Source organism: Nyctibius grandis, chromosome 6, assembly GCF_013368605.1.
Source record: "Nyctibius grandis isolate bNycGra1 chromosome 6, bNycGra1.pri, whole genome shotgun sequence".
Taxonomy (NCBI): domain Eukaryota; kingdom Metazoa; phylum Chordata; class Aves; order Nyctibiiformes; family Nyctibiidae; genus Nyctibius; species Nyctibius grandis.
In genome coordinates, this window is record NC_090663.1 from 86,582,184 (window position 1) to 86,609,275 (window position 27,092).

General features: G+C 46.5%; 3 protein-coding genes across 6 annotated transcripts in view; 2 read left to right on the top strand and 1 right to left on the bottom strand.

Annotated features, from left to right (window-relative positions):
* RUFY3 (RUN and FYVE domain containing 3) overlaps nucleotides 1-5,718 on the top strand; it is a 44,383-nt gene extending 38,665 nt beyond the window's left edge. For all 4 annotated transcript variants that reach the window (XM_068403758.1, XM_068403755.1, XM_068403756.1 and 1 more), the window contains 4 exons: nucleotides 859-938; nucleotides 1,584-1,611; nucleotides 2,456-2,530; nucleotides 3,538-5,718. In XM_068403758.1, the coding sequence (XP_068259859.1) occupies nucleotides 859-938; nucleotides 1,584-1,611; nucleotides 2,456-2,530; nucleotides 3,538-3,681 (327 nt within the window). In that variant the 3' untranslated portion in view covers nucleotides 3,682-5,718. The remainder of the gene's footprint in view (nucleotides 1-858; nucleotides 939-1,583; nucleotides 1,612-2,455; nucleotides 2,531-3,537) is intronic.
* Nucleotides 5,719-6,030: 312 nt separating this feature from the next.
* On the bottom strand, nucleotides 6,031-12,922 carry GRSF1 (G-rich RNA sequence binding factor 1). Its single transcript, XM_068403761.1, has 10 exons — nucleotides 12,749-12,922; nucleotides 12,233-12,377; nucleotides 11,196-11,351; nucleotides 10,855-10,995; nucleotides 9,969-10,098; nucleotides 7,805-7,965; nucleotides 7,543-7,667; nucleotides 7,191-7,326; nucleotides 6,901-6,984; nucleotides 6,031-6,165 (listed from the first exon to the last, which is right to left on the bottom strand). The coding sequence occupies exons 1-9, from the start codon at nucleotides 12,920-12,922 to the stop codon at nucleotides 6,926-6,928; spliced, it is 1,227 nt and encodes a 408-aa protein (XP_068259862.1). The 3' UTR covers nucleotides 6,031-6,165; nucleotides 6,901-6,925.
* A 4,556-nt stretch (nucleotides 12,923-17,478) lies between these two features.
* The window catches only part of MOB1B (MOB kinase activator 1B), a 36,395-nt gene continuing 26,781 nt past the window's right edge, over nucleotides 17,479-27,092 (top strand). Inside the window, exon 1 of the mRNA XM_068403500.1 lies at nucleotides 17,479-17,573. Coding sequence (XP_068259601.1) covers nucleotides 17,560-17,573 — 14 coding nt within the window. The 5' untranslated portion in view covers nucleotides 17,479-17,559. The remainder of the gene's footprint in view (nucleotides 17,574-27,092) is intronic.

A 27,092-nucleotide genomic window follows, 5' to 3' on the forward strand; every position in this document is an offset into this window, starting at 1 on the left:
TTGATAAATGAATCATCATGACACAGCCTCAAGCTTCGCCAGGGGAGGTTCAGGTTGGACATTAGGAAGCATTTCTTCTCAGCAAGGGTCATTAGCCATTGGAAGGGGCTGCCCAGGGAGGTGGTGGAGTCACCATCTCTGGAGGGGTTTAAGAAAAGCCTGGACATGGCACTTAGTGCCATGGTCTAGTTGCCATGGTGGTGTCAGGGCAATGGTTGGACTCGATGATCCCAGAGGTCTCTTCCAACCTGATTGATTCTGTGATTTATCAGAAAGTCATGTTTGCTGTAGCAGAACAGCTGTAATGCAGTAGGAGGAATCAGGAACTGAGTGTGATGCAGTTGGTCAGTAAAAAAGGGAAACAAGAAGCCCCCAAAGGCCAAGCTGGGGAGGCTGATCTTCAGAGCAAAAGCTGGGGAGCTCTCCACTGCAGCCTTGGTCAACAGGTTTATTTCCCACACAATTGTGCTGGAATTAGATGAAGTTCCCCCTGGGAACGAGTGGGCCAACGTGCCAAAAAGCAACTTGAGAATGGGCTGCTCAGCCTGTTTATCTTCTCAACCTGTGCTGTTAAATGTTTCTTGTATGTTCTAGTACAAGGAGGTCATTGGACACGTTTGCATCCCATCTCTAAAATGTGAAGTCAATGTTTTGTTCAGTGAAAGGAAGGCATGTAGAGCTGCTCCTAGGGTGGGCTGGTGGTTGGATGCGTTCCCGTGTCCAAATATCCCTCGCTGCCAAGGAGGGTCACATCACCATTCCCAAAATAGCAACGTAAGGTCTCCCTTTGCAGTGTGGCAGGGGTGGAACTGGAGTCTTCATAGCGTGAACTGATGGGTAGATGTTTCCTTTGGGCAGGATGGGAAGCTCAGAATCCAGGAAGAGAACGCCAAGCTGAAACAGCCGCTGAGAGAGGAGAACAGCGTCCTGCCACACAAGTAAGGAAGGAAAGAGATCTCATTTTTGCCTTCTCTCCAAGTCCTGCTGCCCCTTCTCTGATTTCTTGGCTGATGGGAAGTTTGGAACGGTGCAGCTACTCTTCCTAAGGAAGAGCTTTCAACCTTGTGCCCTTTGTTGAGGTCTCTGCTGCTTTTTCGTAACCCTCAGAGGGAAGAAGGAGGTTCTACTGCTTGCCATCAGCGTTTCTGGATCTGAAAAGCTCAGTCTCTCTCCCATTTACCTTTGAATTTGTTTCTGTTGTTTACTAATTGTTCTTACTTAATGAACTTTCATAAGCCAAGTGCTGCAGAGACCTGGACATTTGGTACTCGAGTCCAGAGAAGGTACCTTTGTTGGTGAGGAAAGGAGAAGGGTTGGTGGATCAGTGGCATTTGGGGCTAATAACAGGTGGCTTCTGGACCACAACAGAAGCTGTTGGAGAAAGAGAACTTGAAATAATACTTCAAGGAGATGGCTTTTGACCCCATTTCACCCTGCTGATTTATCTGGAAGGCCCCAAAGCACATGATGGCTGCCTGATTTTAAAAACAGGACGAGGGAATTACCTGATAGTGCAGATGTTTTTCTTGAATGTGGTGGTGACTGATGTGCCAGCTCCAAGTGATGATGTTCTTCTCTCACAGGTTACTGAGCAGCACGCAGGAAGAGCAGGTTGGTGGTTCTTTTTCTTGTGTTGAAACACTGAAGGGCAGGGGCACTGAGGGGAGCTCCTGGGTCACCGCAGCACCTTCTATGCCCAAATACCCTGAAGTTTGTCCTCCAGGTTTTGCCCTGTGGAGGTTTTGTCTGTAGAGTCTGTAGCAGCAGTGGTTTCCTGGTGGAAAAGTGCTGCTTGTCTCACTGGGAAGGCTTTCAGCTGGCAGTGTTGGTTTTTAAGCTGATACTAACCCTTTTTATCATCCCTTTGCCCCATCCCTTTCCTGGTCGGTGTGTCTAAAAAGAACAACGAAAGCATAATTTAGTGTTTGTGACAAAGGTGGTGTTTAACCTCCTTGGTCTGGGCTAGGGTTGCTCTGTAGGCTAGAGGGGAAGGGGTGTTCTGCTCGGTTGGTTTGATTTGTCTTTTCCATGTATGTGAAATTGCCCAGAATCGATTCTTCCTCCCTTGGATGCCTGGCAGACACGGCCAGACCCCAAACTGTCCATGGGACGCTGCAGCACTCACGTTGTGTCCTGTCTACGGGGAATTTCTGCCTCTGTCAGCTCTTTTTCACAGCGAAAAAGCTGTTTGTTCCCACCTTGTTGCTGGGCCAGCGGCCTTGACCTCGGGGTGAAAATGGAGCTGCGTGGTCCTGGGTTCACTGCGCTTCCCCATCTGCCCTGGGGTGTAGCCAGTAGGTCACCCTGCAGACGCACGGTGTCCTGTGCTGCGGATAGAGAGGGGTTCAGAACACAAGAGTGTGAAATGTTCCTCCCCGCTGGGAGATGTGGGTCAGCCATGGAGCTCTGATGGAGTAAAGCATCAGAATGTCTTGGGTTTGCCTTGGGGGTGTAGGAACAGCTGTCGGGCCCTGGAAACGCCGAGATCTGCCAGCTGTGCCGGGAGGAAGGCAGCCGAAGCACAAAAAAGGTAACTCCAAGGACTTGCACGGTCGTCCCTGTCATCTGGGGAACATGTTTCCTCTGACTTTCATCTTCGAGTAGCGCAGGTTTCCTACGGGTGACGTGGGACAGAGAAATGAGCCCTTTTCTCAAGTCCTCTTTACCCTTGAAGTATTAAACAGCGGTCGCTTGAGGGTTCCCCGCTCTGCTCTGTGTTCAGTGGTTTGTCTTTCCCTCCCCTTAGCAGCTTCTCCCCTTCTCAGCTAAGAGGTTGTTTTCTGGGATCCATCAGAAGCGAGGACAGGAGGTGTTAACACTTGTTGTTTCTCCACTTGAGCCACCTTGCCTTTTTCTCTTTTTTTTATTCTTTTTCGTGGCTAAGCTCCTGTTGCTTTCCTCACTGCTTTACAGTCTGAGTCTAGAGGGATTACAAGAGTTCTTTGACGTGGTCAGAAGCCAGCCCTCTCCTCCCCAGTGCTGTGGCACCATGGTGCTGAGAACAGGCAGGGAGGGGGGGCCCCATTACACCCCCAGTCGCCCCATGAACCTCTGTGGTTACACGTGTGGGAGCTCTGTGTAGGATTTCTGGTCTTTCCTCTTCTCCTGTGTTTATCTGGAGAAAACATGCGAGTTCAAAGCAAACCACAGCTTTATATCTGACTTGATGCATTTCCAAATGCCTGTGCACATTGAAATACTTATCTCAGGCAAGACTTGTTGTTCCAGTGTATTTATATGGCTATAAAATATACAAGTGTACCATTTCTAATAGATGGAGTCAGTTTAAACGTGAAGGGTTCGTTGTTGGTAACTTGTACCTTCTTTCCTACAAGTTTGCTCAAACTTAGGTTTGACCTAAGGAGCTTTGGTGCTGAGCACAGGAGCAAACTGCTGGTCTGCAGAGGGGACAAGAGTGGAGTTGGGAGCATCTCTCTAACCCAGTGGAGGATTTGGGTTGATTATGAGAGAATAAAGTTTGTGTTGCTTTTGTCTTGAGCATCTCCTTAATTTTTCTGTGCTCTTCCTGCATTCCAGAACATCTGCAAGAACTGTGGTGGCACCTTCTGTGAAGCTTGTTCAGCCAACGAGCTGCCCCTCCCGTCCAGCATTAACCCCGAGCGCGTCTGCAACCCCTGCCACAGGCAGCTCATCCAGCAGTACTCGAGCAGCCCCTTGTAGGGGACGGGCAGAGGTGACCAGTCAAGGGCTGGCGCTGATGGTGGTTTCTGGAGTTGTTTGGGGGGAATGTGAAGACCTGTGGTGTTGGGAGGTCAGAGGGGAAGCGGCTTCATGTTTAGTCTTGTGACTAAAACAACAGTCTGAGCCTTCCCTGCACAAAAACCTGCCTGCTGTGTGCAGGTTGGGGACAGTCCCGTCCTCAAGCATGTGGCGTGGAGGCACGCTGCTGCTGAGCGAAGGCTGACAGCAGGACGGGGGTGTTCTTAATCCTCGTGTCTGCCTGCACTTGAATTACCATTTCCCCTCTCCCAATTGCCTTTGACAGTCTGGCTCAACTGTGCTAAACCAGTGCCAGGCGTAAGGAGGCCAGGTAAGAGGCCAATGAACTTTCTATCTTCATTTCTTTGGCTCAGCCCTCTGGCCACAGGCTTGCTATGCAAATTAATATCAAATAATCAAAGCTGTGAAAGTTCTCCTGGATTTTAGGGGCTGGAGTGGGGGGTGTGGGTAGCCTTGAGGCATCCACGATGGGAGAACTGATGCCCTGCACTGATCTGGCATGGAAGTGCCTTCAGGCATCTCTGACCTTCCTCTCAGAGACCCTCACTGTGACTAAATGGTGGTTAAAGCTAAGGGTGTAACTGTACTTCCCATTTTGGGGTGGTAACTGGAAGAACTGGAATCCCCAGGACTTAAAATACCAAATCCTCACGACGCAGAAGGTTTAGGGCCACTTGGATCCACCTCTCCCCCTTGTGCACGTGAAAAAATTGTTGTGATAAACCTGGCATTGCACTTTTTATTTTTATTTCGAAGGTGAGATGGGATGGGAATGCTTCTCACCTACCAGCAGTTCTGCTTTGAAACACAAAGACGTTTCACAGTTGATGTACATGGTTCTTTGTTGCTGTTACCTCAAGGAATTTTGTGTTACTCCAAAAAGCGGCGGTGGCTTCCTCGTGAAGCACGTCATGGTGGTGTCTGGTCTGGTTTATACTGGAAGCCTACTTCAGTCTTTAAGACCACAGAATGTTTTGTAGTCCGTAGAAAACTGATGTATTTATATGTGATAAATTCATTTGGGTTTGTACAGATTTTATTAGGGGTTAGTGGTTTACTCCCTCAGACGGGATTTTTTTGTTAGACTGGCTGGAGCTGTGTTGCAAAGCGTGTCAGAGCTGGGGTTATGTACGTGGTTGGTGCTAGTTTGTACCAGGAATTACTCTTCTAGTTCCTTCTGGGCCTCGGCGTCTTCAGCCACCCAAGTTCTCCAGCTCCCCTTAGTGCCCTTCGGAGCCAGAGCTCTTCGCACAGGGGCAACTTTAAATTGTTTTTCTTTTTCTGCTCTTTTTTTGCCCTCCTCATGGTAGTTACAGATACATTTCCTCGCTGCTGTCCCCTAAAGATGAGTAGTTGTAACAGTGCTGAGGTACAAACTGCTTGGAGTTCAGCTGGGGGTGTGCTGCTTTGTGGGGGTGAGACGCCAGAGGAGAAGGTGAATTTAGTGTTGGTTTTGTGTACGTACACATGGAAGAGATGAACTTCCTGCAGCCAAACCCAGCGTGGCTCATCCCAAGGAGAAAGTGAGACTCAACCAATGTCCGTGTTAGAGGATTGAACTGGAAACTGCACATTTACTGTCAGTAATTGTAACGCTGCACTAAGTCCAGCACTTCCCAGCTCAGAAGCAGCAGCCCGGCTTGCTCAAAGCGACGGCTGTGAGTGTCCATGCGAAGAGCAGCTCCTCCGAAGGGACAGAGCTCCGTGAAGGAGCAGGAGGTGGCTACCAACCCTCTGAGTTACAGCTCTGGCAGCTGTGATGGCAGCTGGTGTTTGGAGAGGCCAGTGTGAGCCCACGCTGGCTGTGTCAGCACTCACCCCCTTCCCGAGGCTCCGCGATGTCCCTGCCTGCAGGTACGAGGCACGTGCGCTCAGGTGCTGCCTGTGACGCGGGAGGGTGGGCTGACACCTGCACTGGGGGGAGCGGAGGGCAGCTCTTCTCATGTTAATTTTGTTCCACACAGTAATAAAACCTTGGTGACCTGTATCCCGCGTCCTGAGGGGTCTTTCCTTCCACTCTGCTTCGGCTACGCATACAAAAGCGTTTCAAAACGGGTAATGGAGATGGAGAGGGGTGTGGTGGGAGGGATGGGGAGCTGGCTGTGCTACACTGCGCCTGCTGACTTGTGTTTGAGGATATTAATTAGCTCTAGTTTTGTTAATTGTGAATACTGGTGTGTTATTAATGCTTTGTACACCACTATGCAGCTGGAGACTACAACTGCTCCATCCTGCAGCACCTGCCATGCCTCCTGTACAGCTGCTGCTGCTTTTGCACCAGACAATCTCTCCAGAGTCTCAACACCGTTTATTAACATGCTTTTACACAACATTAAATCAAATTTTACACAGTTTATCCTTGCTGAGCAGCGACACTCGTACACGATCTTTACGCTCATACCCACGGAATGTGTTCGCTTTGGCCTAGAACGGACGAGGGAAAAGAAAAATCACTACCTGGCTGCAGGTTCCTGCTTTCCTTTGTTAATGCACCCCACTGGGTTTGACTCCAAATTATGGTTCCTGATAATTGAACAATAGAACTGGGCAACATTAAATGGATGTTCTTGTGCCAAGGCAGCAGGGAGGCTGCAGGGGATGGAGGCCGCAGTGAGGTGGGCACCTTGGATGTGCCCCAAGAGCTCGTCCCTGGCCTAGACTGGAAAGGCAGAGCTGTGGGGCACTGGGGGGCCTGGACCTCGAGGCGCAGCGGCCATCAGCCCCCCGCTTTCAGAAAGGAAGTCACGGAAGAGTTACGAGTTGGCCAGGGCTTTCCATAAAGGTCACAGGAAACTTCTTTCCCAGTACAAATGTTCTGGCTCCTGGGTGTAGAGCTGGGCAACCCTTTTGCAGGGAGGGCTGTCCTGCGTGATGTGACAGCAGCAGTAACTGCCACCTGGCACTGTGCTGGCTCTGCAGGAGGGCCAGCTCCCCCACGCTCACACAAGCAAGGACAGATGCCAAAAAAACCCACCCCAAAACCTGTCCTGGCACAGGATGTCTCTCCCCTTGTTAAGACTGTGAAGTACATTACAACCCCTTCAGCCACTCTCATTCTAGCCTTTATGGTAGCTGAGATTCAAAGTATCAGGAGGAGTAAGCATGAGGCACACGCTGCAGAAAAACAGAACAGGAACAGGAGGAAAAGGAGGCACTTACCAAAGCTGCGACCAAGTCACTGTCACTAGCAGTCTTGTTTTGCCTTTGGATGTTCATTCAGGAGTAACTCAATGGCACTGCACTCTGGGGAACAATTGGAGAGGCAATCTGGGTTCACCAACTTGTATTTCTTTTTTTTTTTTAACTCTTTATTTTCTTTCTTTCTTCCACAAAGCCAATGTCACATTACAGGGTAATTTGGAAATCTACACTTCAGACTATTTTTTCACACAGGGTACTAACAGTAGCTTGATAAGTTAAGTTTTAAGAGCCCCCTGCTCTCTACTTACGCAGCTGGGACCCCTCCTTAGCCATCGCAGCCACCGCGTCCTCTTGGCTCTCAAAATGCACGTCGGCTTCTCCTGTGGCGTCTCCATGGGAGTTGTATTCTACCATGATCCTCGTGGGCTTCAGCGGAGCGAAAAACTGGGAAGAGGGAAAAGAAGAGTGTGGTGAGACAGAAACACCAGACCAAGTTGTTGCTGCTCAAGTTTCCAACTGCATTCAGCCTGAAGCCACGCAGCACTGAGGGCTAACAAGGCCACAGATAATTAAAAATCGGAAGTCACTTCATCTGTAACAATTAAGGGTTTGCACTGATAATGACAACTGAATTTCATTCGTTGTTTTAGTGTTACTCACATTTATTATGTCTTGGGCACTAGCTTGGGTAGGCAAACCCCTCATGTGGACAACGTGCAGTGGGGACGGGGTGTTCCCAGGTTCTGAAATGTGCCTGGAGGTTTCCGTTCCTTCGCTGCACGCTTCTGTGGAGCAGGTAACAAAACATCATTAACACTCCTTGCACTTATTACCTCCCTCTCGTGAAAGCTATAGCCACACTGGCTCATGCTCAGATAGGGTGAACTGGAGAGGCCTCCAAGAACATGCAAGATGGACTCACTATTTTCTCTTTTAGCACTAGGGTCTCCCGTGTTGCTCCATCCCCTTTCTTCAGACACGGACTCCTGTTCCTTTCTCACTCTGGGGTAGGCCCCCATCTGCCTGTCATAAGGCACGTGCCGTTGCATTTGATGCTTTCTACTGATGTACACTTCTATGTATCTGGAATGCAAAGGAAAAGATCCCATGACACACCTTCACAAAGAACTCAGGAGTTTGAGAAAGCACCTTCAGAAGGTTCTGTCTCAGCCCTGCTCACGTACTCAGTGTGAGAGCTGTGGTCTGGCAAGCAACGGTTCTAAAGGATTAATTAATTTAAATTACAGAGTTGTTTCTGAAAGCCCTTTTCAACCTGCAGTGACAGCCACTCCCCTGTATAAACCCACACAGTGTGAGACAGATCACCAGTTTGGTCTGGACAAGGTCTTTAGTTTGTAGCCTTAGGCAAAGTTCTCATAGAATACCAATCACTCACAAACCAAAATCCTATTTTGTTGCAGAAATACAGATTTATTTCCTCTGAAAAATGATTTCTTTCAGTAGTACACATCCCTTTTGAGCAGGCCTGCACGTGAGGCTGTTTTCCTCTCACTGCATCTCTACAACTCCCAAATTAAACCACCACCCAACCCCAGAACAGATGACTGAAACAGGTCGTATGAAACACTTCAGGAAAGCCCTAAGATTTTATATACTGCTATGAAACTTTTTCTTCTCAGAAAGGGTGATTAGACATTGGAAGGGGCTGCCCAGGGAGGTGGTGGAGTCACCATCTCTGGAGGGGTTTAAGAAAAGCCTGGACATGGCACTTAGTGCCCTGGTCTGGTTGACATGGTGGTGTCAGGGCAATGGTTGGACTCGATGATCCCAGAGGGCTCTTCCAACCTCATTGATTGATTCTGTGATTCTGTGAAATTGATGGGATAAAATGTAACAGGCTGTGTGGAAGTCGTGGGTGTAATACACCAATATGTAACGCAACATTAAGGGACTCTAACAAGATCCCACTTACACAGAAAAAAAATAAACAACAACAAACCCTTATTTGCAGGTTTAGTCACGTTACAATGCCTTGTATTTCTATCTACCCACCCCAGAAGCCCTGAACTCAGAGCTGCCTGTGCTCAGACAGCACTGGAGGAATCATGACAACATAATAAAAAAGAGAATGTGGACATCCAAGTGAGGAGGCTTTGGCCCCTTCCTGAAGATTGAGAAGTGATTAATCTCTCCTGGAGGGCAGGGAAGTGTGTCAGTGAACACAATCACTGGGCACACCCACAGAGCAGCTGTTTTCTTTTAATAGGGGTGGGGGGACAAACAGAAGGAAATGCAGAGTGGGAAGAAGAAATAAGGCAACAGAAGGAGGGAGGTAGGTGCTGTGGAGGAGAAGGTGTGAGTTTGGAGAGGTTTTTTGCTACCTGGTGTTCAGAAAGAGAACTTAGTGGGTTATTAAAGAAAAATCAGAAACCTCAGCAGGTTAAAAGCAAGCCTAGAGGTATTTTTTCCTTAGTGCAGCTCAGGATTCTGAGAAAAACTGGTAAATGATTCTGCTGGAGAAAGAGAGGCTCTTGTGAGAGAAACATGTGGCACAGTGCTCTAAGAAAATGGTTAAACATGGATTCCTGAGGAAGGACAGCCCAGGTGTATGTGGTCACCAAAGAGGCAGACCATGGTATGGTGCAGGCCAGCAGTCAGCATGGGGAAGGGACTCAAACCAGAGGTGAGTGGTAAGCTGTGCTTTGCACAATGTGCTCTCCCTGTGCAGACACTGCCTGTGGCTGGTACGAGGCTGTGGGGAAGGATGCTATCACTCTGGTGTTGTTGGGATGAGGCTGCCTTCAGGAATACCTAAAAAGAGCTGAAACTTTCTCTGAAAGGCCCCAAATTCCCCCAAGCTATGTGTGCTGAAGCTGCCTCTGCAGTGCACAGACACCTGCAAAAGGCTTCATCTTCTTTTCTCTACTTTTGTCAAGGTTTTAAAGAAAACACCACCAGAGGAGGCAACACTTGGGTTACACAGAGTATTTCAGAGGGTGCTGTTAACAAAGAGAAGTTTAAAGCCACAAAGTTCACAGTCTGATATCACTATGAGAAAGATTTAGTCACACAGCATGCTCCACACCATGCTCCCCTACCCTCGTGAGCCCCACTGAAGCACCTACCTACTCCCCATATATTCCCTGTGTCGTAGCAGGGCTTTAGCTGCCATTTCAGGAGCTGCAAACTGCACAAAAGCTTCTCCTGTTCTTCTTTCTCCTCGGTAAACAAAAGCTATGTCAGCTATTTTCAAACCTGTGGAAGGGTAGGGAGAAAAATGCATTTACATTGTCAGTTAAATAGTTCTGAAACAACTGCTCGTGCTGGCCTACGTACTGGTTTTTTTAAACTTCTTTTTTACCTCCAACTTACTAGATTTGTTTGTTAGTTTTTGCAGAAGGCTTAACTGCCAATAATTAATCAACCTGAGGATGCAGGTAACTATGAAAACAAGTGAATCCAAGTTCTAGACAACAAGTAAGTCCAGAGCACAAATGTTCTTGAAATTTTATCTTATTATTATGGCAATTTTTTCCCCCATCTCTTTAAAATTCAGGTCAAATTCACTGAACTTCCATTTTTGTGCCTCATAATGTCTTCCTGGGGAACCTGTAAGCCAGTTAATAACCATGGCTGCATACTTGTACTTTAACTATCATGCAGGTGTTTTCCCCCCCCTCTTAACTTTGCTGAATTATGCACTGGTGGCAATCCAATTGCAGATAACAGGATCTAGGTTCCTCCTCTCTTTATTTCCCAGCTAAAAGAGTGCTGCAAGTACTGATCCTAGCTTAGTCCTGCAGAAAATCAAAGGTGCCAGAAGCAAGCCTTGCAGCCAAAGGCTTGTTCAGAAAACTCTAGTTACTTCTAGCTGCAGAGGGACAGCAGTTTGAGATTTCAAGGCTGCACATGCTTTTGCTTTTCGCCCTTAGAGGAACCACAGCCTAGCTAAGCACCCACTTGGAGAAGTAAACACCTCAAAACTGAAGAGCACGGACTAGGCTGAGTTACCTGAGAAAAAATGTGCAATATCATACTCAGTCGAGCTGAAGGGAAGGCCTCTGAGTAGCACAACTCCATCATTCATGGCTTGGGACTCATCCCGCAGACTCTGTAGTAAGCCCTCCACATCGCTATCGTGGACTTCAAAAACTGTGAGGAATACAGGCACAAAACACGTTTTCCCTCTGCAGGCATCCTTCGAGGCAGCTTTTTCCCCTTGCAAAACCTCATGTTTCTTCCCCCACCACATCCTGCACCTCTCCACACCACCCCACTTTATTATTCAAGCACTTCTAATTTGCTTTATCATGAGTTTTCTTCCAATGCAACTTTTGTCATCTCAAACCCACCTTTCACGTAGCGCGGGCCCATGTACCTCAGGTGCTTTTCCAAGGCTCTCTGCACATCCACTTTGGACTCCAGCTCGATCAGGGCATCCCCCCTGCGTCTCCCATCCCTGTTTAAGAGGAAGTGTATGCCGTTCTCACCGTTTCGAATTCTACAGCCTGGAAATCAAGGAACACACGATACAGAGACATACGCAACTGCATCAAACATGGGGGTCTTTTGACTGCAGATGAAAATATTCTGCATAGAGTTATTCCCCTCAGCAGTGCAAAACACTGTCTTGAAACAAAGAAAACTGCTACTTAACTATTTCTAACATTAACTCTAACTTCTATCACAGATAAGAAACTGATTTGACATCAATTAGCTCCCACAGCTGTGTAACTGGATAATATATATTCTCATATTGTTAATGAACTTAATTGTTTGAGCTATTTGAAATCAAGAACAAATACTACAGTCTTTCAGTCTCTATACTCTGCCTGCTCTATGTTCCTTTTCCCTAGGACTTCAAACTGATTTATTTTTATTTTGGCAGGTTATGAAACCACTTCAAAACTTGGATCTGACCATCTAGTCTATGCTGGAAGAATGGATCACAACATTACAGCATGGAGGGATCAGCCCTGCAAAGGTATGCATGAGCCTATTAATTAGGATCAGAAAGCAACACCAGATTTTAAACTAGTAAGCACAAGCCACTCCAGTTTGTTTAAAAGAGAGGAGCTGGGGGGAAAAGCTAACTGTAATAAGTCTTTAAAGGAACCACTTTGAATTGGATTCGCTTTACTGTGGAGACACCAACTAAGAAGGGAGAGATTTGCTCAATTAAACATAAAATGCCCTAAGGATGAGTTTCTAGTTATTGTCCATTGGTTATTTGTTTTATATGTGAAAATTGTGACTAGTTTTACAGCAGCATCAAAAACTTCTCTTTCTCTGGCTAAAGATATTTAACTTCTTTCTGTTAACTAATCATTGACTATGGGGTCCCATATCACCACACTGAACAGTTATGCAGGAAAATTAACTCTCATACTATCAAAGAAGGTAAGCACGTCTTCCTCGGTGCAGGAGAAGGGGAATCCTTCTGCCCTGATGAGGAAAACATTCTCATTGTCCGCCTTGGGTGACTCTGGCTCCGGTTCCGAGAGGTGACCTTCCTTGGACGGTGCATCCGTAACCTGTCCCCAAAAAGAAACAAAAAAAAAACCCACTCCGAATTAAGGCTGCAGCTTGGAGCGGGGGCACCGTGCCCCGTTCAGCATTTCAGGGCGGTGCACGGTAACGGGGTCTGGTGCGGTGCGGGGGGGGGGGGGGGGGGGGGGGCGGCAAGGACGAGGCAGCCGGGGCGCATGGCACAGGCCGCAACCGCCTCCCCGCCGCCGGGGGACGAGGGCACCGGGGTTCTCCCTGCCCGCCGCCCCGCTAACGGGCCGCCGCCGCCCCGATGCACGGAGGCCGCGGGGAGGCCTCCCCGACCCCCGCGCAGGCCGCGGCCTCGCCCCCCGCTCCGTCTCCCCCGGCCGCCATTTTAGCCCCGGTTCCCCCCTACCTGGCTGTAGCTGCGGACGGCCGCGCAGAGCGGAGCGGGGACCCGCGGCGCCCCCAGCCCCAGGGCAGCGGCGCGGGGCAGGCTGCGGGCCGGCGGCGGGCGCAGGCAGGGCCCCAGCCGGCGGCCGAGCAGCAGGGCGGCCAGGCCGCGGCGCGCTACGGCGGCGGCGGCCATGGGCGACGGGCCCGAGCTCCGCCTCCCCTTCCCAGGAGGCGCCGGCGGGGCCGGGCGGAGCGGGGTGGCCCGGGAAGGGCCTCCCTCACAAGTTATCAGTGGCTTATGTTAGAGTTTCTGTCACACTGTGTTTTTTTTTTTTGTCAAAACACGAAGGAAAAAGACCCCACAGTATATTTGCAACGTAGAGTTTTCAGTCAGACTTCAGCACAGCAACCCTTTGACACCCCTTTCCTGTAGACTCGTATAAAAGAGCTGATTTTTCTCCCCCTCGCTCCCATCCTAGCTTGGCAGTCGTAGATATTAGAGCTGAACCTGTTTGCGAGGAACACAGGACTTTTAAAATAATCTGGAAAAATTAATGCTGCATCTAAGAGGGATACAGGGTGAAGAGCCGGCACCGGCTCCTAAGTGCACACACGGGGAAGGGAGGTCATGCTGGACCCAGAAGAAAAATTTTTAGGGTGAAGCTAAAAAAGCAGGAAGAGAAAAGATAAGCTGGGGAAAAAAAAAAACAACAGTGGAAGGAGCTAAGGGAGCCTGTGCAGGCTCAGATCCAGGATATGTAGGCAGGTATCTGAGAGGTTGTTCAGGAGCTTGATAATAGCAGAGTTTCTTGACACTGGCACTCTCAGTCTGTTTTAAATTTTCAAGGTAAATCACATATTAAACACATTTTCAAAGGGAAGTTGACCTCCGTGTTCAAGTGGTTCACATTCCAGTTTTTGATAGTCTACACGTTGGGTTTCTCTTCAAAACCTTCTTTAAATAAGCAAGCAGATTTTATAAGAGGAAAAAAATGAAGATAACTGTAGGAATTCCTCTTGAACACTTATCTTTATCTGGATTGGCTTTCGTGCTTTGACTGAATAAGCAGATCCCCGAATCTTACGGACCAAGGGAATGTTACGTGCATTCCTCTCTTGTGAACCAAGCAGAGTGCAAGGAAGAGTCTAAGAGATGCACGTTTTCCATCCATTTTTCGCTCAATATATTTGCTTCCCAAGTACAGTAAAAAAAATATCCCACTGCTGTTTGTCTGGTAGCTTGCTGGTATGTGCAGATTACCTTTAGAGGGCACCACTTTCTTGGGCATCTGTTGGCACTGAAGTTTTCCAGGAATCTCAGAGCTTCCTTAGGGATCAAAGCCTCTGCATCTATGATCATAAAAAAAAAATCAGCCTAGGACAATAGAATTTGTGTTGGTGGAGAAGTGGTGTTGAATGAAGTCTACTTATGAGAGGAAATCTGTTGGCATACTGCTAACATCCATCCCCTCCATACTGCTGTTGACCAAGAAGTTAAATTTATCTATCTTGGAGATGCCTTTTTCAATACCTGCTTAGCCTGAGTGAGACCACCAACTCTGCAAACCATTAAGGAGAGCACGTTCTGCATGGAGAAATTACAAAGTAGCATGAACCCCCCTGCAGACAGTGTCCACTCCATAAATACTGTTGAGATTTGTAGAGCAGGGCCTACACAAATGATTTATTTCTGAGACATTATTACTGAAGTGGATGAAGGTTGTAGCAGGAATGGCATGTATCTGAGCACTGTAAAAATGCTGAAGGCAACAGAGGGCCAAAGTTATTATTCTCTCTTGTCCACCAATGACAAGGCTGATGAGTTGTAGTATCCCAGCTCCAGAATTATGGTGACTCTCAGGCCCACTGTATAATAACCTCATCATTCCTGTAATTTCTTCATGTGTTGTATTTTTTGTAGGGAGTGATTACAAGTACATAGCACAGGTTCAATCTGATATTTATACTTAATGCCACACTACATTTGTCATTAGTCTTCTGGGTATTGCTTATTCACAAATTAAATCCCTTACCTGAATGCACAAACAAGTATCCAATTAAAAAATTGATGGATGCTATCGGTTTAATCTAGAATGTGGGGAGAATGTTTACAGAGCCTAGTATTTACATACTATATTATTCATATTTAAAAACAAAATTTTGTTTCCTTTTATTTGATATTCCTGATAACAAACATATTAAGTTTCGTGATTTTCATTTTTGAACTTCCTTCAGCTGGAATGTTCTGTGTTTACCGAGCTGTGCTGCAAAAGCTGGAAACTTCAGTTGGGGACAAAGCGCTTTTTTAGCTTGAGGGCCCTTTCAGAGTAATTCTTGAAGCTCTACAGGGTGATGGATAAACCAAGATGACAGACGTGAGGCTGTGGGTGCATTCACTGTGCTTTTCCTGGAGCGCTTCGGCTCTTACATAAGACTGCAGCATGCTGCCAGTCCCTGGTGTCTGAAAGGAGCCCTTCGTGTGACCCTTCGCCACCCCAAAGAGGCCAATATTAATGTGAGACAGAACATGTACACATTACACAACCATTTCTCCTGACAGCTGCCCAGGCCAAGTATTTCTGCTGCAGTAACAGATATTTAATTTTAACTTGCCACTAAAATAAAACACTCTGTGGGCAGAAGGAAGCGTATGGGTGGGAATAGAGAACGGAGGTTATTCATCTCTCAACATGAATGTGCCAGAAAGATGCGCAATATTTTTTGGAGTTCGATTTACGTGGCCAACTTAGTCTGACAGCGTCTGCTAAAAAGTGCCCCGAGACTCGTTTCATGTCTGCTTGTACTAATACAGGCAAAAGGAAAACTGCAAACGTCATGAAATGCTTTTTAATTATGCCTTCGCTGCCCTGTAAAACCACTTGATTTCAACAGTGTCCTAAAAACAGTCGCGTAATTTTAATTGACTTAGAAATGCACTGACCTGGCATTCTGGCTGGGGCTGAAGGACAGAGCCAGAGAAGCAGAAAATGCAGTTTCAGCATTTAAAAGCATGAGAGCAGTAGACGACTGTCAATGTTGCCACGTAAGGTGTTATAGCTGAAACCCTTTATGTGCTGTACAGAAACTTCATGCTGGGCGGGATTGTAGCATGTTTCAATGCACTGAATTTGCCCAATTAATTATTTTGAAAGTTATTAGGTTTTCCTCTGGCCTACCTGCAGCAGCGTGGGCTTTGTGGGGTTGCCAGGGCTCGCAGAATCCCCTTGGGGCAGGAGGGTACCTCTGCAGGTCGTCTTGTCCTGTCCCTTCTCTGAAATCCAGCTGGCTTCTTAGTGACCTAAACAGAGGCAAGTTTTCACATTAAATTACACCCTGGGATTGTAATTTCTGCCATAAAGAGGTGGCACTTGGATGTGGCAAAGTCTACAGTGTGGTCCTTGTTTGATAGGAATATAGTATTTTATTTTGAAGCATTCTGGATGTTGCTTTGTTTCCCCTGGAACATATAAACTGACCGAGACAAACCCAAAAATTAAGAGCATTGTTCCTGGTTTGGGAACGGGAGGTCGGGATTCCCAGAGCACAGTGCACAGGTCCCAAAAACACAGCCTGCGTCTGTCATCTGGTGTCGAACGAGCTGGCAGACATCTTTGCAATGCACTGCGCGCCCTCAGGTGAAGGACTTGCCAAGGGTTTGTGAGGAAAACTGGGATTTTTTTTGACCTCAGTAGTTTGCAGCTGCCTGTACCTTCGCTTCTGAGGTGCATCCTTTCTTAGCCGACTGCTCGCCCTAACCAGCTAAGTTAAAAATTGCTCACGACTCAGACAGTTGTGTTGAAATATTAGAAGCCATTTTGACATGTTTCTTTTAAAAGGGGTCAGACTGTTGAGTGAGGAGGGCAGAAATGCTGAAGTTAAGATCTCCCTATTATTTTTAAGACTGTGGTGGTTATCTGTGGGTAGGGTACCCAAAGCCCTTTGTCATGCACCAGAAGAACGAGGACAGATGGCCTAAGGAAGGCTGGATGACAGGAAAAATAAGATTATAATGCGTTTTGAGTCCCTGGCGTTGACGTGCTAGAGAAAAGTGAACTGTAGCCCGCAGGCCTCCTCCACAGGAGGCAGTTTGGGGTCGGAGAGGGATGAATACTGGTGGGCTGCGCTATCGCTGAGGCACTTTTCATGGTTCCCCTGTGACATTTGGTAGGTAACCACGGGGATTTCACTGCCAGGACTTACCTAAAGGCTGTCAGAGGCACTTATGCCTGTGTCCAAGAAGTGTTGCGCAGTGATAGCTGGGACACCGCGGCCTGGAGCTGTGTGGAGGTTTATCCATGGAGGCTGGGCCCTGCTCTCTGCTCCCTTCGGGTCACCCAGGGCTGGGGGAAACGCCTCCGGGGAGCCCTGTGCTGCCCCTGGGGCTGAGGCCGCTGCCGCAGGGTGCGGATGGGGGTGTCGGGGGGGCAGAGGGGGCTATTTCGAGGGTGTCTGAGGGAGCAGGGGCAGAGGGTCTTGAAGGGGGGACACGGGAACAGGCGACAGCCGGCGGCGGCCCTGAGGGGAGCGCTGAGGGCGATGGCGGGAGGCGGCGGCCCTGAGGGGAGGCGCGAGGAGCGCTGAGGGCGATGGCGGGAGGCGGCGGGCCTGAGGGGAGCGCTGAGGGCGGTGGCGGGAGGCGGCGGCCCTGAGGGGAGCGCTGAGGGCGATGGCGAGAGGCGGGCGGTGTCGGGCCGTGTCCCCGCCCCGCGGCGCTCTCCCCCGCACACACCCGCCCTGCGCCGCCGCTGCCATTGGGAGCCGAGCAGCGCCGAGGCGAGCCGAGCCGCGCCGAGCCCAGGCAGCCGCCGGTCCCGCTCCGCCGCCATCGCCATGAGCTTCTTGTTGTGAGTTAACCGCGGACGGGTCATGGGTGGCGGGTGGGGACGTGGGTGCCCCCGCTCCGGCCGGGAGAAGGGTCCCTTCCTCCTCCTCCTCCTCTGCCCCGTCCCGCCGAGGGGACGCGGCCGCCGCCCTGAGGGAGCGGGGCGGCCGCTCCCCGCCGGCATGGCGCCTCTTCCCGCACCTCTCCTCTCCCCCCCCACGGCGGAGCAGCGCCCTGCCCGCTCTCTCCCTTTGTGCCTCGGTCCCCCGGGGGGGGGGCCCGGCCGCCCCCCTCCGCCGCGGGAGCTAACGGCCGGCCCTCCGCGCCGGGAGGGCGTTTGGAGGGCGGCGGTGGCTGCGGGAGGGGGTTCGGCCTGCCTTAGCGGCGGGGGGGGGACGGATCCTCCGGAGGCTTTTAGTTGGGGTCGGGGTAGACCTTCCCGCTGAGGGCTGTGCTGCAGGCCGAGGGGTATCGCTGGAAAGGGGAAAACACCCATCTCCTCGTGTTCCTTTTTTCCTTTATAATGTTTTCTCGCTCCTAGCGAGGACGGTGTGGGCAGAAGTTGCTGCCCGTAGCACTATCTGCGGTAGCTAAGTTAAAACCGGATCGCCTTGGCGCAGCTTCGCTGAGCAGCAGCGTTTAAAAGTTAATTTCCAGGTTCAGGTAATGGTTGCGCAGCTGACGGAGGGTGATCTGGTACGAAGGCGAGCGAGGGACGGCTGGCAGGAGGCACCTTGCTGTTTAGTTGTTTACTGCGGCGTAAAAAAGCTCCCTCAGGAGCTGGTGGCAGTTCAGGCGCATGCAAAACCTGACATTTTGCAATTTCGCTCCATAGACAACAACTGAATGAACTTTGGTCCCTCCCCTTGGGAGCAAAGACGAGGCACTTCTGACAATTAACATAAACCGGTTCTGTGACCTATTAATTAAAGTGAAGATGTGCTCTAGGGAGAGAAGGGAAATCCAGGCAGCTGAAAAAGGCGCCCTGGCAGAGCCGAGCTCCGTTGAGGCCTTCGCCCCGCTGAGTGTTCTTGCACGTTCAGAGCTACGTGCGAGCGGTTAGTGGGACCGTTGCCATCGTATCTGACAGTTGTTAAAGGCTTATATTGATAACCAACAGATGTACGTGTAGCCTGCTCTTGGAGAAGGTACTTTATCTCGGGAACTGGAGTGTTTTAGTAAGTTGTGTTCTCATGGAGACAAATAACACCGACGCTGGATTCCTTGTAAATCTCTCCGTTGCATTTATCTTTTAACTCTGCCCTACCAAACCGGCTCGTGCTGCCTTACCCCAAGAGAGATTTTTGAAATACACTTATAAGCTGCACATGGGAGGTGGGTACAAAAGGCTGTCCGTGGATTCAGGCGCGGTGCTCCTAATGAGAAGCCCAGCTGTCCCCCTCCTTCATAATTCTCAGCTGCTGCAATGGAGAAGGGGGGACAGGATTTCGAGTGTGGTGGTGTCTTGGGAGTCTGGTTTGCAAATTAGAGAGCCTCCCTCTCTGTGGCATTTGGCTAGCTGGTAATGGAAAAGCATGAAACCCTCCACCCTCTGTCACAGGCAGTAATGAGATGCTTGCTTCTTTTTCCAGACCCTTCTGAAACCAAAGAAAAGCAAAACTTTACCCCCAGCTCCATTGTTTCAAGTGGTCCTGCTGGATGAAACACAGAGATGGAAACTCAAGTTGTGGCATGGCAAAGCTAGAGATGTTGGCAAAGCTGTCTCAGCTGTTGTTGGCAGAGTGTTGTAGACAGCACCTAATTTACTCATCTGCAGTCTAGAAACGGATTTTAAAAAAATAATTTTAAAATATGCCAGGTAGGCCTCAGGGAGACGAGGGAAACTTTCTAGGTTGGTGGCAGGTAGTTAGTGGTGTGGTTTTTTTTTTTTAAAGTATCCAGAAAGTTAGCAGCACCTTTTGTCAGAGTTGAATATTGTGTTGACTTGATAGAGTTATTTAAAGATAGTGGTTGGATATCTTGACACTTTCACAAATGTAGTAGTACAAAGTTGTATTTTGAGCTGCAGACCCCCCACATTGTCACAGTACTTTCTACGTAGGCTTTCATATTAATCTAAAATAAAATTAATCTAAAATAATCTAAAATAAAGTTACTGTACAGATGGACAAACAGGCATTGTAATCTTATTTACTGACTCTTTTTCACCCTCTTTTTCACCGAGGGTTTCCTTGGTGTGGAGGTAGCAAAGCTGACTGTTTCTCTGTGCTGTTTTCTCCGTGTCAGTGATACTGTTGTCTTTTTATGAACTGACTCACAGTTTTGAACTGCCAATAAAGATGTGGCACATGAAGATTGTCCTTGTGCTCTTAGACTAGAGAAGTTTCCTAAATTGCCGTGAACCTGTCACGCAGGTTTATCATCAGTAACTCGGCTGTAGTTTGTCAGTTTGACACTCAAGCATGATACCAGAAGCCGTGTCCTGCTTGCAGCCTTGCTCGTTGTCGAAGAACAGGGCGATTGTGCTCGGATAACACAGGGTGCTTGGGGCCCCCCTCGCTGCACGGTCCTTGTCTGCTGACAAATCCACTGCTATTCTTCGCTGTTGCTAGGGCCAGTGACATATAAAGCTACATGGGGTGGGGGAAAAAAAGTCAAGGGAAACCATTGTCTTCTCTGCTTATGGGTAACATTATAAAAAGACTGTCTTGTGAGACGAGTCACTGAATTAATACAACTCGGGTTTGACAGCAATTGTTATTTTCAGCACCACTATTTTCTCCCTCTGGTCTGTTTCTTCCTTTCTGAAAAGACTTTGTAAGCCTCTCCAGTGGTTGGATAGGTTATCTTGAATCTTTAAAAAAAGAAAAGCAAAAATTGGGCTAGAATTCTTATTAGAAAATATCTTCAGTTCCAAAAAAATTCAGCTTGATAAGATCTCTCTGAAAGGAAATTATAGCATAGTTGCAGGTACTTTAGCTTGCATCTCCAAGGAAAAAAATTAAAGATAGTTCTGGTAGGCGTGCCATATGGTGACATGCTTGTGTTATCCTACGCTGGCAAAACTTACATAAAAAAGAAGCTAGATGAAACCCATTTATTTTTAAAAGGAAAAGATTGAGGTTTTTTTAATTGAAGCTGTGAAATTGTCTTAAACCAAACACCTATGTATTAGTAAATCCCTCTCAGAAAATTCCAGCATACAGTTTTTGAAAAATGAGATTTGTGTAAGTAGTTGTAACTGGTGAGACTTTGCAAGACCAGGAGCTGATGGAAACAGCAAATAAGGGTGAGGATGAGTAGCTGTTGTTTGGGGCACGTATATTTCTGAATCAGTGCAAAGTTAAATTGTAAACCAGATTGGGGGGAAGATGTGCTCTTCCTTCTCTGTCTTGTTACACAGCATGGCAGAGCCGAGCAGCTTCCTCTGATGGTGCATGTGGGTCAATTTTTTTAAAATTAAATTGAAATCATAGTTTGTGTATATATGTGAGTGCAAAAGGTGCAGTGGGACTTTTTTTTCCTTGCATCTCTTGCAGAATTAATACCTAAATCAGAGCTGGTGTGTTTGTTTCCACATTGACAAGCATTGTGGCCTTCCTGATTTCCCAGTCTGCTCCTGCCCTTGAAGAACATCATGGTTATTTGTTTTTTGCCCTTCTTCAGCTTCCCTAGATGTGTTGCTGCTACTTACCAAATGAAAGCTGTGTCTAAAGTGGGCAGTATTTTTCAGCTTGCTCTAGCTGGAGAGCAAGAGTGCTTTGTGAGTGCTCCTTCTGTAGTTAAAAGCTGGAGATGTGGTGTTTATCTCCTCTTTATCAAGGACTCCCAGAGAAGACTGTTAGGCACTTCTAAACTGAAATTTCAGTCATTGAAAAGCAACATGTAGGCATTTATAAACTGTTGGGAAATATGTACTTGTTGAACATTCAGATGTTTTTCTCCCTGTATTTTAATGTACTGGTTTGCTTCAGTTTTAGCTTGATTAGTGTAATATTCCTGTGTTCCTAGAGCAGACATCAGGGTAGAGGCTCTCGACATGTGCATGTGTTATTGCAAAATCTGTTTTTTAACCAGTACCATTAGTGATGTGTTCAGGTTTGGGTTTGGTTTTGTTTTTAGAATACCAGGAATGAAAACTCTCTTGAGTTTGCCTATGAGTAAATTGGAGAGAGAACTGCAAAGTTATTACCAACTTTTAAAATAATATTTTATTTTTTGAGTATTGGTACCAGTAATTTTGAGTTTTGAGGGAAGCAAAAGGATTCCTTAGAGGTAGAGTTTGTATGGAATCAGCTCTGACAATGAACTTCACAGAAAGTAAACCTTTTTTTTTTGGCTACTTATAGTTTTCATCAGTAGTGTTAGGTTAATGATTGGACTCAATGATCTTAAGGGTCTTTTCCAACTTAAATGATTTTGTGATTCATTGAATTATTGGGTGTAGAGAAATATGCTCTTACCTGAAATTGTGTCTGATGTTGTTGAAGCACATCACTTCACTTGCAGTGTTAACTCTATGTTTAATTCCTGTTTTGAAATGACTGCTGTCAAAAGATTTGCCCCTGGGCTGGCAGATGGTCTTGCTTTCAAGGAAGGGAGCACCAAGGAACAGAAAGCTTCCAGAAACCACGGCAATGACCAACTTACCCAGAGGTGTTCAAGCTGCCCCTTGTGCTGCCTGTGGTATAATTCATTTTACAATTCTAGAACCATCTTGAAAAAGGCCTTTTAAAGTGCTTGTCACTCTGCTTCCCTCCTCATTGATCTTCCCCAAAGACCTCAGAACAGTTAGGGTGCAGTTTGCTGATGGGGTTAAGCTCACTGAGGCACTTATCCTTCTAATGAGCTGGCTGAAGCAGCTTAAACCAGCAGAAAACGCTTAATTCCTTCTTGGTGGGATTAGTTCTTTGCTAGTGTAGTTACTTGGTGTCATTGTGTAGTGACATGAGGGGTGGTGTCGGAATAATGGAAGCAGCAGGAGTGTCTGGACGTGGCAAAAGGGAAGATTGCGAACTGGCAATCGAAGAAGCGTTGCTGTATCACCAGCCCAGTCCTTCAGACTTCATTTGGCTTTGTGTGTGTGTTACTACCTGTTCAAGTAGTTGAGTTCCTGCAATTCCCCTACCAGTGGCTTTGTTCTTCCTTGATGAGTTTGATGAAACCTCTGCTTGTTGTGGCAAACTAGTGTACACTTTCAAAAACCATCTGATCAAATTTGTGTACAATGGAATGGAAATAAGTTGTAGCCAGCAACGTGTGAGTGCTGCTGCTACTTTGTTTTGGGGAATATGTAATTGATGAAGGGAGTGACTGGCACATTTAGATGTTCTTAGATGCTTCCTTGGTATAGAAGCATCAGTTTGGAATGAAAAAACCCCAACAGAAGAAAGGCATTGTTCAGTGTGAAAGTTGTGTTTACTACAACACAGTGATGTCCGGTCTTAATTGCTTCCTAAGTGTTTGCTTTGATGCCACGATTGTTCTCCCTTGTTTGTCCTTCTCCCTTTGTGTTTGCAATGTAAGTGAACCTGTGCAATTAGTTATTTACATTTGTCAGAGCAGAATAGTGGTGGGACAAGGATGACTTTCAGGGGAGGATTTGTGCACATGTCAAGTGGCTGGTTTTTCATCTGGAAAAGGTGCTTTTGATATTTTTCTGTCAGGTCTTTGGATTTAGGACCTCTTCATGGCAACAGACAACTGTGGTAAGGACAGCCTAGGGATCACAGTTACACCTCATGCTGTACATGTCGTGAGAAATACATAATCTTTTTTATCTCGTTTGAAAAAGGATAAAATATTAGAAGCATTTGTTCACCGAGAGGTGGCTTAAGAGTTGCGAGTGTGGTAATATGTTTTTGTGCCCAAGGCTGACAGAATGAAGCTGCTTGTTTTTCTTAGAGAAGTAAATAGCTGCATTTCATTATGCCACTTTAAGTCTAACAAGCAGTAAGAAAGATACTGCTGCCAAAGCTGTCAATGAGCCTTTGACCCACAAATCAACCTAAACCGCAGGATATGCTTTGTGATGCTTTTAGCATTTGTAAACTAAGCCACTTCCTATTAGAGTTGAGCTACAATGAACTTGCTATTTGGTTTTTGTCTTTTTTTTTTCTCCCTGAGTACACAGGGAGATTGTGGGTTATGTATTCAAATGCTGTAGAATCTGTTTTCAGCTATAACTTAATAGCTTTTCACAGACTTTTCAAAATTTTTCTAGCCTGGAAATTTCGTGATGTGGGATGATCAGGATCCAGTGCTTTGCTTTGTCATCTCTCTGTGTGTCTTGCTTTTTTAAACATGGCATTTCCTTCCCTTTCACTTCATAGCCCTTCTGTGGCACCAGGGTAATGTTGGCTGTCAGCATGCTGACTTCACCTGCTGCATGTGTGAACTTTACAGAAGGGAAGTTGTGATGGACGTGTTTGTACTGGTGGGAAGGACCACGCCGTGCTGTAGGAAGGTCACCACAGGTGAATGATGCTGAAACTGTTTGGGAGGAAACACTGGAAAAGTCCTTTTTGCAGTCTCTATGAGATGACTTGAGGGCAAGAAAATTATTTTTCTTTTAATTTTTTTTTAATTTTTTTGAAATGACTTCTTATTTCTTCGTTAGCTTAGTAGGTGTATGCCTTCCAGGACCTGATACCTCGTTTTGTGCAGTGTAGTAAAATGTGTTGAGCATCTCAGACGTGTCCTGTTTAATTCCAGTCTTTGCTTCCCATTTCAGATGTGTAGCCTGAGCCAGCAGCGAGTAAATCCATGAGTATGACACTGTAATTTTGTGTTAATAAAAAGACAGTCTCCCACTGTGAATTCAGGAAGGTAACAGTAGTTTTTTCTTTGCAAATATATTTTGAAACTTTTAAAAGCAGTACTTGGAAGTGAATTCATTCACTCTTCTCTTGCATTTGTTTCTGCTTTTCTTCAGGAGAAAGCTAAGGATAAGGTGCAGCTTTTTGGTCCCTTCAGGCCTTGCCCTTCAAAGCATTGATTTTGGTCACTCTGGTGTAACTTGCAAATGCAAATGGCCTTTCTTCCTTTGTTCTGTCTTTTTCCATTCTTCTCGAAATCCAGCTGTGACCTTAGCTTCTTGTCCCAAATTTCCTTCTGGTTTTTTTTTTTTTTTTTTGTGAAGACACTTCTATCTTGTTCACCCTCTCCTCTCCTCCTTCTCCAGTTCACAGCTGTTCCTTGGCAGGAATCCATTCCTTTTGTTATTCTTACATACCTCCTGTGATCCTACCCATATTTCAGTTGAGTTGTATGTGAAGTTTGCTGCTTTTCCACATACTTGGATGGTTTTTTTTTTGGTCTATCGTTGTGCTTCATCTTTAAATTTGGTAGCTTACCTCCAGAGTTAGTTGCTTGTGTCCTAGAGATATGAGCACTCCTGATGTAGAAGATCTTAATTCCTTCCTCAGTGAAGAACATCTTGCAGCTAAGAACTCATAATGCCTGGATTTGTTGTCTTTACCACAAGTGTAATTCCTTTCTTTATGACAAAGAGAATAAATGAGCTGAGGTACGCGTTGGTAAATCCCTCTTTTGCTAAAAATTGACACATCTAATTTTTGATATAGAAATAATTTCAACCCAAATAATGTTTGGGGGGATTTATGTTGACCTTAATAAAATGACCTGTATTTTATTTTGCTACCTGATATTTTAATTGTGTTTTTACCAACTTCAGTAGCACAGTCCTCGTTTTGCTTGAATGGAGTGGCTGTTCTAGGGACTTGCTGAGTAATCTAGATCCAGGAATCAAAATAGCATTACTATGCCTTATACTTTATGGCTACAAAATATTGTTTTTTCTAATGATGAAGTGTAACTTTTACAAAAAATCAAGTGTCTCTGATGTCCTGTTATTAACTTCTGTGGTTGACAGCTCGTCTTAAAATTTCTTGCTGCAGTGTGAGTGGAAAAAGAGGGAAAATCTGTATATTTAAATTCACCATAAACAGTTAAACTGCCTGTGGACTCAACTGTCAAATGCAGAAGCTTAAATAATTTCAGAAGAAATGTTCTTGTGTATGTAGGAGCTATTGTTCTCCCTCAGGTGCTTCAGACAGGTGGATTTTCCTGATATGATACTTTGCAAGGTGGAAGTAAATTTTACTGAACATAGTTACACACAGCACATAAAAGATGTGTAAGAAATACTCGGTGATGAGATAATGCAGGGTATTTTTGGAAAGCTGTGAGATTATTCATCGCTGCCTCCTGTCCATTCCTTCTTCCTGTTGTTCTCTGTGTTGTTTCTTGCCCCTAATGATGTTATTTCCTGAATTCAGACCCCACTGTGCCTATTAATCCAAGTGTAAGTGTCATCTTACACATGTGCTTTGAGGTTTTCTCTTGGGAGGTTGCTGAGTGTTTCTCATTTGCTGTGTTCATACCATCAGCCTGTTTTGCGTGGGGGTTACAGTAAAAGACAGCCTTTATAAAGTGCTAAAGTGACTCCTCTCCCATTAATTTTTAAGTTTCTCCTTTTTAACAGATTGTTCTTTTTATTGTGTTTAAAAGGATTGAAGACTCTTAAACTGTTTAGTTTTTTTTCTTTTTAAATGCCCTGCTGTGATTTTGTAGGCTGTGTGACTGGATTTGCTTTAGTCATTCATAAAGCATTGGTTTTCAAAAGCACTGATCAGCATTTTGGGAAACTATCCATGTTCTGAGGCATGTTCTCCAAGCACTATATTTGGTGTGTAAGTGAGGATCTAATTTGACACTCGAGCCAGGCTTTTATTGCTGCAATTTATCATCCTCAACGGCTTGTGGATCGCTTTCTGAAAAGCTCTGCTTCCTGCTTTAAGTGTATTTAAAGGGTGTGACTATTACCAGCGGATATGGTTTAGGATGCAGAGGGTATTAGTAATGTAAAGACATAAATTTAGATTAATATAAGGAAATCTCTTTATCAGGTGGAACAGTTTGCTATGGAAGGTGGTGTATACCTTTTGTATGGGACACTTTTATCCCTGCTTTATCAAACTCAAAAAGTATTGCAGTAAAGAAATCATAGGTAGGCAAATACTCTTCATCACCTGCTTTATTTATGTGACACACCACACCGCTCCCCTTTCCTCCTGCCCCACAAGCCGTGTGATGCTTCATGGGACTGGCACTTGCCCAAGGCAAGCTGGAGCTCTCTGGGCCACTTGATGAGGTTTAATTTGCTTAGTTACATCTGTAATGGTACTTCCTAGGTTTGATTTCTGATCATGTAATTGTTTTCCTTTAGAACACAACATTTTCTTGGAAACATCCGAGTGACAGGTTTTAAGAATTTCTCAAAAATATGCAAATGTTCTTCTTCCTGCATTTGCTCTTGGGTCTGTGTCTTCATTACACGTATAACAAGTTAGAGGGAGACCCTCTGAGATGGTTTGGGCTGCAGACTGCCCAGGGCCGAGGCTTTCTGCAGGGTTCCATGGGTATGGAGCGCGTAGGTATGCTTTTGTTACCGAATGTTACGTAGTCTTCTGTCCCAGGGGTCTGACTTTCTTTCTGAATTTGCTTGCCACGGGGTGGAACTGCATTCTCTGTGGCCTGAGTTCTTCTACAGCAGTCC